General features: G+C 50.5%; 2 protein-coding genes across 7 annotated transcripts in view; both read right to left on the reverse strand.

Moving 5' to 3' along the window:
* Positions 1-9,645, reverse strand: part of CUNH4orf50 (chromosome unknown C4orf50 homolog) — a 43,549-nt gene extending 33,904 nt beyond the window's left edge. The window contains exons 1-3 of the mRNA XM_051200216.1: positions 9,582-9,645; positions 5,825-6,221; positions 447-585 (exon numbers count right to left, since the gene is read on the reverse strand). Of these exons, the coding sequence (XP_051056173.1) occupies positions 447-585; positions 5,825-6,195 (510 nt within the window). The 5' untranslated portion in view covers positions 6,196-6,221; positions 9,582-9,645. The remainder of the gene's footprint in view (positions 1-446; positions 586-5,824; positions 6,222-9,581) is intronic.
* Positions 9,646-11,590: 1,945 nt separating this feature from the next.
* Positions 11,591-14,691, reverse strand: part of Jakmip1 (janus kinase and microtubule interacting protein 1) — a 112,975-nt gene continuing 109,874 nt past the window's right edge. For 2 of the 6 annotated variants that reach the window (XM_051200213.1, XM_051200209.1), the window contains 2 exons: positions 12,663-12,738; positions 11,611-11,696 (listed from right to left, as the gene is read on the reverse strand). In XM_051200213.1, coding sequence (XP_051056170.1) covers positions 12,688-12,738 — 51 coding nt within the window. In that variant the 3' untranslated portion in view covers positions 11,611-11,696; positions 12,663-12,687. Of the gene's footprint in view, positions 11,697-12,662; positions 12,739-14,691 lie in introns of all 6 variants that reach the window. The other 4 variants (XM_051200208.1, XM_051200207.1, XM_051200211.1 and 1 more) reach the window with 4 other exon arrangements.

Here is a 14,691-nt window from a genome sequence, read left to right on the forward strand (position 1 = left end):
GGCATCCCTCCCAGCTGTGCGTCCCAGCCTTTCCCGCCCTGCACACACCTCTTTCCCTGGCCCTCCACAGCAGTACATTGGTCCCCTTCCTTCTCACAGTTCAAATTCCCTTCCCAGCGAGGTCTGGGAAGGTCTGGCCTCCAGTTCTCTGAAGCATCTCTGCCCCATCACATCCACAATGTGTCCAAGTCCCTCCTCCACCCAAGACCAGGTTCTTATGTTCCCTCTGTTCCCAGATGCATGCAGCAGTTTGAAGAGAGACCTACACTGGCCACCTCCTGTCCTCGGGGGAGGAGGGAACCCAGGCATGAGAAAGGTACCAAATGCTGACACCCATGCTTCCCCAGGAGGCCTTGGGAGGGAGGGAGGGAGGGAGAGGTCAGACGGAGAGGCTGAGGCACGGGGTGACCAATGACCAGGCACTGGGAAGTAGAAGGGACACGAACCCGGATGACCAGTTCCCCCTGCAGTGCCTGTAGCTGCTCCTGGGCGCTGAGTGAGGCGCTTCTTTCCTGGGCCACACAAGCACTCAGCTGTTCTACCTCCAGGAGAAGCTTCTTCTCCGACAGCTCCAGCTCCTGGACCCTGCAGAACCAGAAACAAGAGACACTTGCTCAGGGCAGGAAGTGTGTAAACCCCATCACCACCACCATCCCAGTCATCTGGACCAGCTACTGATCTAAGAGTTTCATTGTAAACACTCACATAAGACATCAACTCAGGCTCTCTCTCTCTCTGTTGCCGAGACTGGCCTCCAACTCAGCCATTCTTTTTCTTCCTCCCCAGTGGTTGGAAGACAGGAGTGAGCCACCATCCCTGCCATACGTCTCTTACCGGAAAGTCTCTGCTCTACCTCAAAGACATCACTTCCAGGGCTTGGAAAAGGGCTCATTGGTAAGAGCACTTGTTTGGTGAGCATGAGGACCCGAGTTCAAGTCCCCAGCACCCACATAAAGGGTAACTCCAGCACTGTGGACAGAAACAGGCAGACCTTGGGTGCTCACTGGTTGGCCTGCCTAGCATCCATGCATGCAGATGGGTATTACATGGATATGCATACTACATATATGTGTATGCCATACACCAATGTTGTTTGCCACAGATTTCAACCTTACATGTTTCTCAGCCCTAAGTTAGCAGCCCTCATCCATGAAGACCAAGAGACACTGAGTGGAGGCCGGCCAGCCAATAGCTTTCTCTGTACTATGGGACTAATGCTCACGACTTAACCAGCTTCCAGGTAATGTACTTCACCCGGGAGATGAGGTGGATCATTTTCCCTGGGCCACACAGAACTGTGGATCCCTGGCTGACTTTTAACCTTACTCACTGTTGCCTCCTATTCTGGCTCCAAACCTACGAATGTCTTCTAAGGAAATGACTGGCAGCATATCTGTGTGGCGTGCACTTCTACCTGAGACACTGGGAGCAGCTGAGCCATGCAGAGCTCTGTGCTACGTCATGAAGAAACTGTGCCTAGCTGGGAGGGGACAAACCTGACTGCAAATAGAAGAGGTGACATAAGCAGGATGCTGGTGACACTTGAAGGGAAAGTCAGAGCAAAGCTGCCACCAGAGGTGAACAAGAGGTTTCTGTCTCCAGTACAGTGCTGGCCCTGCCTCCATGCTAGGTAACATTGGCCTGAGATATCCCTCCCTGCCTCCATGCTAGGTAACATTAGCCTGAGATATCCCTCCATCTCCCATTCTGCATTTGCTTTCTCCTTCACCCAAGACCACCTGTGATCTTCTCCTCCATCTCAGACCCTGTTCCACAGGGAGGGACAGGCTCTGCTTCCTACCCCTGTCTTCCTACCACTGTGGGGGCCTGACTGGGTTAGTTTATCACTCTGGGCTCAGATTTTCATCTGTAAGATATAGGCTAGCAGGGTTTTGTTGAGAGTAAAGAGAATGGTGTCTTATAATTCAAAACACAACTCAGGGCTCCTCTCCTTGGGGAGGACCCCCTGGCCCACTTGAGTAAGTCCTCTCAAGCCAATCAGTGGGGAGGTGAAATTGGAACCTTCTCACTGTTTTTGAGATGCACAGAGAGCCAAAAAGGAGAAAGTACGGCATTCTCTTCATTTTGGGCAGAAACCTGTGTTCTGAGCTCAGGGGACAGTCTGCTTCTGACACAAGCAAGAACAAATGGCCAGTGCCGGAGCAGAACTGTGGCTCCAGATACTCCCAGATCCTGATCCTGGGAGGAAGGACACCACCCTTCACAGGCACAGGCACAGAAGCTGCCAGAGAAGATGGGTCCTGGAGCATCATGCGGCCTCTAGGTGGTCAGGAGGCAGCTTCGGTGGAGCTGGCTGTAGGGAAGAAGGCTGCACACCACACTCACTGCAGCTCAGAGACGGGCTGGGAGCCAAGGAGGGGTGCTCGGCTCAGGGTCAAGGGTCAGTCCCTTGAGTGATTCCCAAGGGTGTCTAGAGTGGGTGTGACCCTACTGACAACTTGAGCTAAGCCTGAATCCTAACTTCCAGCCTCCAGGGCTGTTTGTTAATCAACTGATTGTCTGTTTTGTTTTGTTTTGTTTTGTTTTGTTTTGTTTTAGAAACACTTTGTGAGTACAATTGTCCATATCAGTGGAGGCCAAAGGCAGACATAATGTGTCTTCTTCAACCACCCTCCATTTTTTATTTATTTTGAGATAGGGCCTCTAACTGAGCCTGGAACTTACCTGTTGTAGGCTGGCCAGTGATGGGAGATGTCATTCTGTAAATATGTTTCTCTTATTGGTTAATGAATAAAGCCCTGTTGGCCAATAGGAAAGCAAGAGAGGCGGGACTAGGAGGCAAGCAGGATTGGGGAGAGGTAGGTCAACATGTAGGTCAGAGAGAACAGAGGTCCGGACCCTCTCTCCAGTAAGCCAAGACCATGTGGAATACTTAGATTAATAGAGATGGGTTAGGAGGGAGGGAGAGGGAACTGGGATAGATTTGTAAAATTAAAAAAAAATAATGAATTAACAAAAAATGGAAATGCGTTAATATTTAAGACAGAGCTGCCAATAAGAAATGCTAATAACAGGCTAACAGCTTTATATCTAATACAGCGTCTCTGTGTGTTAATTGGGGCTGGCACAGCTGTGGGACCAGGCTGGTGGGAAAACTGCTCATAACAGGCCAGTGAGCTCCACTGATCCCTCATCTTTGGCTCTCCACATGATAATTATAGGTGTGTACCACCCCTGGCTTTTACTTGGGTGTGGGGGATCCAAACTCAGGTCCTAATGTTTGTACAGCGGGACCTTTAGAGACTGAGCCACCTCTTTTAGTCCCATCTCTGTAGGCTGTTTTAACTCACCAAGTTTCATGGCTGTATGCCTATAATCTTGGCACTCAGGAGGGAGAGGATCAAGAGTTCAAGACCATCCATGGCTACATAGCCAGTCTGAGGCCAGCATAGGCCATGGGAAATCCTGTCTCCAATCCTACCACCACTACTCCAAAGAAAAGCTACCAAGTGTGTGCCGTTTGTCACAGCAGCCACAGGAAACCCACACACTCAGGACCACGAAATAGGCAAGGAGTGTTCGTTCTTCTATTGCTCAACTAATCATGCGAGGCTTGGAAAAACAGTGCCACAGAGAACACTGTGAATCCAAGAGGCTCTGCCATGAACGTGTGGACCCACAGTAGCCACAGATTAGACTTCTGGGCACCTAGAATCAAATCCTACTTCCCTTAGGGACAGACAGGCGCAGTTACAAAACAGCTCAGATCTTGGTGTCTCCGTCATAAAACAGCATGTTCTCGTCCTATTTTCCAGTTTTAAGGGTTAACCGTGTAACACCTGCTGATCAGCTAAGGTGACTCAGAGCAAGAGTGTGGCAAGCTCTCAGTGAGACTTTGCTGCCTTCAGAATGGCTTTGAAGCACAATCCAGTGAGATGGGAGTGGGCTCTTTCTCCCCGCCCCAATTTTCTAACAAATTTAGCTGTGTTATTTTTATGTTTCATCTATTTCTTTTCATTGGACAACTAACATCATTGTATGAGATAAGATCTGACTCTGCAGCCCAGGCTGTGACTCACAACCCTCTTTTTGCCCTGGGCTCCTAAATCCTGGGATTCCAGCATGAGCCTCCACACCCAGCTCTGTATTATTTCCATAATTTAAAAAAATATATATTGGCATGTTATCACTTCTTACTTTAGATTTTCTATCTTATTCTAATTTTGTGGAGACCTGGTAAAAACTCAAATGACATTCCCCCGACCCATTACCTTGTTTTCTACTTATTTATTGTGTTGTCAGAGGAGCAGTGTGTGTGTCGAGGTCAGATGACAACTCTGTGGGAGTTGGTTCTGTCCTTCAACCATGCAGGTCCCAGCAATTGAACCCATATCATCAGGCCTGGCAGCAAACACCTTAAGCCATCTCAGCCACCCTGCATGCTAGCCCTGTGGCTGCGGCAAGTCCGGTGTACACTCCGAGCCACTCACTGTTTTCTGGTGGACCAGACCTACCAGGAAGTCAGATGAAACCCTGCATTCTCAGTGAGCCCTTCAGACCGGACTTGTGCTCTTCGCACGCCCTGACCCTATAGTTTGTAGGTCAGCCTCAGTTCCCCCATCTGGAAAAGCAGCTACTAACACTCTGCACATCCCAGGACTCAAGGGAGTCAAAGCGAGGCCAGAGCGGAAGGCAGAGTGGTCCCCTTTCCCCTCCAGCCCTGCCACGGATCCTACCTCCTCTCCCGCAAGACGTGCATCACATCTTCAAAGAGAACAGTGGGGCCGGGCCTCCCCATGGGTCCGAATCAATGAGTAGACCCACAACACAGACTGAAACCCACTGTGAAACAAAATGAACCTGTGTTCCTGTCATTGATTATTTCGACACAGTGACAGGGAACTCAGGGACACACCCTCTCCCTCCCTAGCTATCCTGAGGGGAACGGCATTCCTTTAACACATCCTTCACGGTGTTCCCACTTGTCATAGGCCTATAGCAATAAAGCGAGCCGGCCATGGGAACCTCTAAGACAGTGGGTCAAGGTAAGTCCTTCCTCTGCAGGGGAAGGGAGGAAGCGAAGGAGAAGTAAACCACTGAGAGGGCTGGGGTGTGGCACAGTGTTGTTCTAGGACATGCAAGGTCCTAGCAGCCCCCAGCATCCATCCCCAGCGCCATTAAGAAAAGGAAGACAGTAAAAGAAAAAGAAAGAAAAGGAAGACAGGAAGAGGAGAGGGGAGTGGAGGAGAGGAAAATGAGGGGCGGGTGGGAGAAAAGGGAGGGGAGGTGCCATCAGGAAAAAGTCGGAAGATGCAATTTGAAAAAGACCCAGATTCCAATGGCCATTCGGGGACTATGTTAGCTCTACCAGGCCACAGGATCCACTCTAGAGTCTCAGAAGAGAGAAACAACCGCTTGGTACCATGCACCAAGATGACAGAGGAGCTGGGAGGCCAGACAGAGGCCAGATAGCTGGTTCAGCAACTCTGAAGCCACTTCTGATCCTGGAGCTAGGGTTTGGACCAAGCCATGCAGCGAGAGTTGGGTCAGCAAAGAAGAGAGGCACCCATCATCTGGGCACAGCCACAACAGAATGGAGGTAAGGGAAGATGTCTGGCCTCTCAGTTTCTCACCGACTACCAGCGCTTCCCATTGACTGGACCCAAGGGATGGTGATCCGTCACAGAACAGGACCATGACAGACAGAAGTGAGGGCAAATGACCAACCAAGGATGTGTCTGTACCTCTGGTGAAACCCAAGACCTCAGCTAGAGACAGGATGCAAAGGGCCGTGGTGTCAAGGGAATTAATTCACCAATTCCCCCTTCTCCCCACACAAGAGTGCTCACAAGGTTAAACCCACCTGCTCCTCAGCCCTGACTCCGACGTCACGTGTTTGTCCACAGCTGCCAACAGCTTCCGCTCTGAGGATTCTAGCTGCTCCCTGAGCAGCCCCGTGTCCAAGTCTGGGCTGCTGGCTGCTTCGGAAAGGCATCCCTGCTCCTGGTCGCTCTCCTCCACATCTCGGAACACCCAGCACGTGTCGATCTTCACGTCTACATTCATCATGTCAAAGCCATCGCTGCTGGGAGCCCTGATGATGTAGCTGAAGCTTTTCTGGGTCTGCTGCTGGGCTGTGGGCTCCATCCCAGAAACAGTTCGTTGGCCCAGACTTAAGAAAAATTGAATGAGTCTGCAATGTGGATTTTCTGGAAATTTCCAGGTGGCTACCATGCCTTTCAATTGTCAGGGGAAATGTCCTTTGAAGAGAACAAGGACAGGTGGATTATTCATGAGTTGGTAGCTTGGGTTTCATCCACACAAACGTCATGCAATACGTACGAGCATCTCGTTTTACAGGTTGGCATGCTAGAACACACCAAAGTGAGAATAAGGCTCAGACCTGGAATTAAATGCTTAGCAATGCATACAAAGTGGAAAAGGAGGGTTTCCAGGGGGTACACATCAGTCACAGGTTCTCCAAAGCAAGCAAAAAACATGCTAGCCATAATGAATGACATTCTATGCCACTGTTTGAGTATAGTGCATACTTACCAAGGACCTACAATCTGGCAGGCAAAGAATATGGGAAATTGATGCCATATTGAGAGGTCTCTCACACCTACCTAGGCCAGTTGTCCTGGCGGCCCTATGAGGTAGGCATCATCATGACCATTTTAGAGATGGTAAAATGGAGACCTCAGAAGGTGGAAGAGCTTGTCCAAGCCCTACAGATGGGAAGGAACAGCCAGGTCTGACTCCTCATCTGAGAGAGCATGTGCTAGCCTGGGAGCTGTGAGATCAAGTGTGGAAGGAAACTGGCTTCCAGGCAGCAGACAAGCCCCTGGGAGTCCAGGGTTGGGAAGGGATCCAGAGCGGGAAAGAAGCAGGAACACCAGGGAGTGGCAGGCAGGCATAGGCAGAGATCCCTGGAGTGGAGGCCTTGGGTCATAGTCAATAGGGCAGAAATGACTGACCACGTGGTGTACAGAAGGGGTCATGCTCACACAGATGCTCAGGTTTCTTGGGCATCTCACTGTGAGCACAGGGCAGTCATGGTCATTAAGGGACAAGGAGGTGACTGGTCCAAGGGGACATCGAAGGGTTTTATAGAGGAAAAGAGCTGAGGCCACCAACCACACCAGAGGCCATGACTAGGCAGAGAGGTAAAGGGACAGAAATATGAAAATAAGAGGCTTTGCTTCCCCAGAAAACAAGGAGAGGGGTCTCTACTCTCATTTCTTAATGTGTTTTGCTCAGAGCACTCAACTGTGTTCATCTCTGAAGCAGTGTCCCTGGGAACCCAAAGGAAACCATATCCGCCCCACCTCCAACATAGCTGTGCATTCAATCCCTTGCCATTTCCAAGCTTTCTCATACAATCGCCTCTTGTGATTTATTTTAACCCTTTGTATAAATCCACTTAATGAAGCCAGGTGGTTGCCTAGCTAGTGGGCGAACTTGGGGTGAGCCATTCTTGGAAAGGAGCAGCTATGGTCTAGGTGCCCAATGGGGCTTGGCTGGAAACCACATGTACCCTGTCCTGAGCATCCTGTCTGCTCCCCTCTGGGTCTTTTAGGACACATCTCACACTGGCTTCATGCTTTCCAACAATGAACCCAGTGGCTGCCTTTTCTACCTTTGCAAAGAGGCCCTCTGAGTTTCCAGTAGCGGATGTCTGGGGGTGGGGTGGGGGCAGGGGGAGCGGTGAAGGTTGTAGCAGAGTGGGACAGACAAGCAGAATTGGCAATGTGGAACACTGGCCTTAAGGGACAGGAAGATCAGCTCAAATCCCGGTGCTGGGCCTGAGTCCTCAGGTTGTTTGAATCATGCCTCGGGTATGAATCTGGACAAAGTACTGCGCATCTCATAAAAGGATCTCCAGGAACTGTGTAAGTACAGGCATCTGCATCCAGTGAGGGAGGACATGAGTGGATTCACACAGTCCGCTCAGAGAGCCCAGCGCATCCTCAAGGCTAAATACTGGCTGGATGTGACAGGTACAGCAACGCTTCCCGGCCCACACTCTCAGCTGTCTGAGCTGTGAAAAGCCTTGTTGCTTAGCTGCTGCAGGCTACTGGGCAAGAGGCCAACATCTTGCAAAATGACACCCTCACCATGGGGAGGGTTCCCCCAAGAACCTGGCATGTGAGCCCCAGAAATACTGGCCACAAGATGCCACCTGCAGTGGGAAGATGGCTGCTAGCTGAGGGCAGCAGAGACCAAGAGATAGGTTCCTAAGAAACAGCCCTCCTTGCCCACAACAGGCACCTGACAGCTAGCTCTTCTTGATGAGTCACTAAGACTTAAGGGGAGAAGATGGTGGAGCTGGGAAGATCGAAAGAGAGATGGCTGCTGGGTAGAGGGCTAGGCTTGTGGCCCTGTTTTTCCTTGAGGGAAAGGCCTCAAGAGTGTGGCTGTAAGGACAGGGCCCAAAGCCTTAGGAGACATGATGGAGCAATGGCCACAGAAAGGCCACAGGGTGTGACTGGAGCACCCATCTTAAAACCTCAGCCCTGAGGTGAAGGGAATGGGGGCAGGCTCAGCCCTGGAGACCCAGCTCCTTTTACCTCAGTAGAGCTCTGGAAACATAGGCTGGGGTCTGTAGAAACACCTATGAGTTTTTAGACAATTTAATAGAGGAAGAAGACAGCAAAGTATTGGTTTGGGGTTTGCTGCTCCATAATGGGAGTCCCTTAACAAGCTGAAATTAAATGAGAATAAAAAAATGCAACCCGTTCTCATGGTGCTGTGAGTACTGAGGCAGAGGGACCCCTGGTGGAAACCTGGCTAGGGAATCCAAGAGAAACAGAGGCCATATAACCCTGACCTTTGGGAAGAAAGGCAAGGGGAAGCAGGCTAAAACTCTCTGGGCAACAAGGACTTGATCTAGGGCCCTCAAGCATCATAGTCCCTGCCTAGCCAGGGTAGGAAGCAACTGGGAGGGCCTCGGGCTGGGTGGCCCCATGTAGAGCTGAGCTGGGACACAGCACAGGGGTAGAGCGGGCTCTATACACTGTGCTCGGCAAGGGCACTTCAGTGAAAACTTCCCTGTGACCAGCGAGAGACACAAAGTGAAGAGGAACCAGTAGGGTCTTACAGAATTAGGGGCCCCCTGCACTCTAAAGCTGGAGTCCCCAGTCCTCAGCTCATCTGACCCCAGCTGGGGCCTCTCTGCTTAGCCCCCACAGACTGAAAGAATGGCAGAATAGCCCTGACTCCTCAGCTTCTCTGTCCTGCTCGAGATCGCGTGCCAGAAGCAGAACTTTGTATTTCAAGACTTCACAGGGAGGGCTATGGGCCTCATCCTCCTAGTGGGTTTGGGAGGAAGGCCATGGAAAATTCCACCTGCCTTCCTGTCTACAGAAGAATGTAGCATTGGCCTTGAAGACTGATTCCGTAGCTCTGCTCCTCTGGAAACCACACAAGTGTTAACCTGTGATGAGAGACCTAAGACTGTGCCTCACTGGACCCAGGGCTGGAAAAAGGACAAGTGTATCTGTGGTGCCATGCAGCTCTGGGGCTCCCTGAGCACTGCGGCTCTTAGCCAGACTTGTTCCTAATGGCGACTTAGGTAGCAATGCCTAAGCTAGTGACAAGGAATTCTTGTCCCTGCACACCTGCTTGTGTGAGCTCCATTCTCAGGCATGAGCGACTTCCTGGGAGGGAGTGGGTGGACACTGGCCCCAGCTGGAGGACCACCCCATGAGGGACTCAGGCGTTTGCTCCTGCCAGCCGCTGTTGGGACGCCAGAGGTCTTGTGGAATGATGTGCGTCCACCTGTCCAGCTGAGGTCACAGAAGCTCTTCCATAAGGCATGGGCTGGGATCTGTAAGTTGTGTTCCTCAGAGTCACAAGAACATGGTTTGTCTGCAGCAGGGACATGGCTGAGCTGTGAGAGCCCAGATGGGTCTGACTGCAGAGTTAAGGCCACCATCACAAAAAAAAAAAAAAAAAAGTGTTGCGTGAAAAAGCCAAGCAGACATGGAGGCTGCCCTCACCCTCACAGTAGGTAAGGACAGAAGATATAAGGGACTCTAGTCACATGGTTGCAGAGACAGAGTGGCCAACTTCTCCACGACTCTCTGAGATGCTCCAGGATACCTGACTACAGAAATCAGTTGAATAGTACCCCCCCCATCTCCTACCAGGGAAAGCAAGCACGCCTTCCACTTTCCTGACTGGTGCCCACATTCTCGCAACTCAATGACTCAGATGTCTCTGTTGCCAAACATAGGTTCATTGGAATTTAATTAAACCACTGAGTATTTTTAAGTTCTGGGGGCTGGGCTTGTGGGTCACAGATGTTTGGGGACTTGGGTTTCAGCAGAGAACCAACACTCCTGAGTCATCCTCGTGTGTTTGCTTCAAGCTTGAGACTTCGTGTGTGCTGGACCGACCTCCTACCTGGACAGCCCCCTTCTACGGAGAGCATTGTTCTCAATTCCCTGTCTTTGGATTCGGCTTCCCTATGATGCCAGGTCCTTGCTCCACAGTTCCCTCAATGGACCTGATCTGAACTCTGTTTGCTTCCAGGAAGCCATGGTGTCACTTACTTGGTCCAATAACTACACAGCAAGTGGGAGCATCGTCCAGCCTGCTGCCACCATGCCACATCTGGACTCATCACAAGCTCCCCACACAGACTCGCCATCATGTCCTTTTCACCCTGTCAATCTGATGGCTAATATTCTCCCTGCTCCAGGTTTGGGAAAGTATAGCAAGCCACACAGGCTGATATACCGTCTCGAGGTGACGCACTTCAACTGCTCTAGATTGACAGAAGCATCCCAGAGTTACGTCTCAGGGGATTTCCTCTGAGGACTTCCAGCACCTATTTCCCAGTGAACCTAGGGTGTACCACCCCCATCCTATCCCTGTGCTCTAGGGAGGCTCCAACACCCGAGGAGATGATGCTACTGTCTACCAAGGATCCTGGGCAGTGAAGGCTCTATGGTATTTTCTCTATGGTAGAAGGGTACCCCTGGTCTCTGGGCATTGCTCTAGCAGCCTGAACCCCTTTTTAGGATACCCCTACAAATTACAACAGGCAGCTTAGGCCTGCTCTCTCAGTCCTCACTGCCCCCCTGGTCTGAGGCATGGCCATGCTCTGGGACTTATGCAGTGTCAAACCTACAAGAGTGCTGTAGACTTCTGTTTTCCTTCAGAAACCTACAATCCACAGGCTCCCACATTGGCAACTCCAACTCTCTCTTGCTGGTTACCAGCTGCAAAGTCCAGCTGTGCATGGAGTCAAAGGTTTTGTTGGTGGCTCTGGCAGACAGACTCCAGAGGAACACACGCAGTCCATGGAGATTTATGTACATTGGGCAAAGGGGGGTGTCTGTATCCATCTAGGCACATACAGGGCCTTCAGGGAGGCACACAGCATGGGGACAGGCCTTGCACCTATCCCCGGAGGCAGCAGCGCTCGTGCCCTGGAATTCCGTTAATTGCACTTAGATTCCTGCCATCTAGATCCATCTTTGTCCTTGACTCTTGAAGATGACACAGTGGGGACACTGGGGAGGCTCCCCATTGCCCTCCCCATTGCAGAGTTCCACGGCAGAGGCTGGCCAGGTCCCCCGGCCTCCCCTTCCAGTGACTGTCAAATGCGCGAAAGTTCTGTGTTCAGGCTCCAGATTTTGAATAGCTTGTTGCACTGTTCGATTTTGGTTTGAGTGAGGATGGGGCACCACGGGGACTCAGGTGATTCCGAAAGCTCTTGGTCTAGCCTGTAAGATTAAGAAATAATTTGAAGTGAAACAAAAATCAAAGGTTAAGAAGAGTGTAGGAGGCCCTAGCATATCTTCAAGCCCTGATCTCTCTTGATAGTGGTCCAGAGGACCTTCTCTACAACCCAGACAGAAGGAGCATAGTGTGAGCTGTCTCCTACGCCTTAGGCCAGACCTTTATTCTTTCTACATATAATGACCAGCCACTGTGTGCCTGGCTATGTCCCGGGCACTTGGGGATAGAAAATACCCAACATAATGTCTTGTGAGCTAGTGAAAGTCAGGACTATACCTAAGGACATTTGGTAGACCACCTAGGGATCTAGGGGCCCCCAGGGGTACCCTGGAGGCCAAGGACCCTCAGCCTAGCTTGTTTTCAGGGTCAAGACTCCAAAATTCAGAGGTCCTAGCAGATGCCAGCCCAAAGGATGAACACCCAGTGCCTGGAGAATGTGGAAAGGCTGAGGTCCCAAAGCAGGAACCAGGGCTGAGAGCTAGGTGCTTGAGTACAAGGGGACAACAGCCAGGGCAGGGCAAATTCTAGGATGCCTTCATTCATTGGGCCTCTGAATATAACCGAGCCTCATAGCTGGGCATCAGGTTAAAACACAGAGGCGAAGAGCAGAACACTGGGCACTGTGTGGTCACATCAGGATCTGGCCTCAAGAGCCACTGGCCTGTCCACCTGCTGCTCTTGACCCTGCAAGGCCACTTGCTTTGGATGTGACCAGCAAAAGAGCGGGAGCTAAGCCAGGCTGGAGAAAGCTTTGGGAATGGGACATAACCTCCTCTGTGGATGAGCTGCCATGGGGCCTGTCTGTCTCAATAAGCCCTGTCATCCATCTGTCTCTACAGCAGGACCCCAGGGACGCAGGCACCTCATCTCCTAGGGAGCAGCACAGCCAGAGAGGAGTCAGCCTCCACTCTCAGGTTCGCATCAGCCAATGGAAAGTAAAGGATACACACCCGAGTTCTCGGCGCATGGAAGTCGTCAAGGCCACAGAATGAATGCTAGTGAGAAAAACAAAAAAAGGAACAAAAACTATAACATAAGACCAAAAGAAAATGAAGAAAAGAGAAGAAAAAAAAAAAAAAAAAAAAAAAAAGATGTGAGAGATGCGGTATGGAATTCAGTGACAGTATCTTATAAGAACTATGACACTAGGGGGCAGCAGAGAAAAGGTCAGAGGGAAGTGGTCCCTCTGGCCTTAAGTGCTTGGTGAGTCACTCCTACTTTATTCATCAGGAGTCCTACCAACCCAGGCTGCCAGGTGAGATCTGTGCCATGTGCAGACACTTTGGGGGATAAAGGTAAGGCTTCTAGGGCCGGCCCAAAGTCATGTGTATGATTCACCAGTCTACGTCACGGTGGGCAGCAACAAGAGAGGTAGACAGGCCAACCTGCAGACAAGTGACCCTTCCCTATGCTGTCCATTCCAAGAGTTTTGTCAATATGTAAAACGTTGTGTGCCTTTTACCAATCAACTTCAGAAAAAAAAAAAAAAAACTCTGCTGCAAAATAACCTTACAAAACCAGAAAAGCCATATCAGTTAGTTCAAAAGAGTTTTTGTTTTGTTTTGTTTTTTCTTAATCTACTCGTGACTTGACCTATTCAAACAGAAATACCAGTATTCAGAGGAAACATATCTGTCTGTCATCTTGGAACATTAAAATATAATCCTCACCAAACAAGGCTGCAGTTCCTTATGCTGTTTGTAGAGAAAAGCAGAAATCCAACTAACGGCCACTGATTTCTTCTGTCAAATCTGTAGCATCAAGAGTTATAAGGGAGCCTCTGTAATCTCGGAGCCCTGCATGTCCTCTACATGGGGAAACTGAGGCTCAGGAGGAGGAGGGCTTGGTGAGACTACCCAATGGATTATGAGTAAGAGTCTAGTCATGGAAGGAGAGATCATCTGCAAGCCATGGTGATGGGACCAAAGTTTCCCATGACCACTGGTGGGGGATGACTGGGAGTACCTACAGATGAGAGTTAGGCCTGGTAGGCAGCCCAGGTCATATGGCCAACCAGTAATCCACCAGCTGGGTCAGTCTGTCCTTCTGCATATTTGACTGTGCCATACCTTCCTGGGAATGTGGAGTTGGAACAGTCACAAATCAGCTCTGAGAAAGTCCGACAGACCAGAAAAACAATCCAAGCGACAACCCGGCTTCCCCATGGAGAGGTATAGTCAGTGCACCTGACCAGCCCGAGTTTGGACAATACTGTATGTGTATATGTATGTGTGTTTTGTGGATATGTGGGCTCATGTGTGTGCAGGTATGAATGCATGTATGTAGGGCAGAGGACAACCCCAAGTTTCATTCATTAGGCATGGTCCTCTTTGACCTTTTGAGCTAGGGTATCTCACTGGCCTGGAACTCAGCACTTTGGCCGAACATCTGACCACTGAATCCCAGGACTGCCTGTCTCCACCTCCACAGCCCTGGGTTTATAACTACCGCCACACCCAGCTGTTTTCTTGTTTGTTTGTTTTTTGTTTTTGTTTTTTATGTGAGTTATGGCGATCAAACACAGTTCTTCATATTTGCAAAGCAAGAACTTTACCATCTGAGCCATCTCCCAACTCCTCAGTTTTAACATTTTAAATAACAATAGCCCCTATGGCTGTTTTGTATCAGTTGTTGTCCTATCTGGCTGTGAGCCTCAAGGTGCCTGTGGATGGAAAGGCAGGCAGAGTTCACTGCCCCCACCTCTAATGGATTCCTTTCTACCAGGCAGGGAGGTAAAGGGCCTCAATCTCAGAGCAGTAAGAAGCCCCCTACTTGCAGCCCCAGAATCTCAGGTTGTCCTCAGCCCAGTCATGGAGACAAAGTGTCTCAGTTGGTTCAACCTGACATCCCCCTTAGGATTTCCCAACAGCCCTGGGGGTTTGAGGAGGGCTGGGTACCTTCCAGATGGGAACTCTAGGAAATAGGGCAGACATACAAAGGATTCTCCCAGAAGGGACTCAGTGGGAGAATCCAGCCACT

Source organism: Phodopus roborovskii, unplaced genomic scaffold, assembly GCF_943737965.1.
Source record: "Phodopus roborovskii unplaced genomic scaffold, PHOROB, whole genome shotgun sequence".
In the NCBI taxonomy this organism is placed as follows: domain Eukaryota; kingdom Metazoa; phylum Chordata; class Mammalia; order Rodentia; family Cricetidae; genus Phodopus; species Phodopus roborovskii.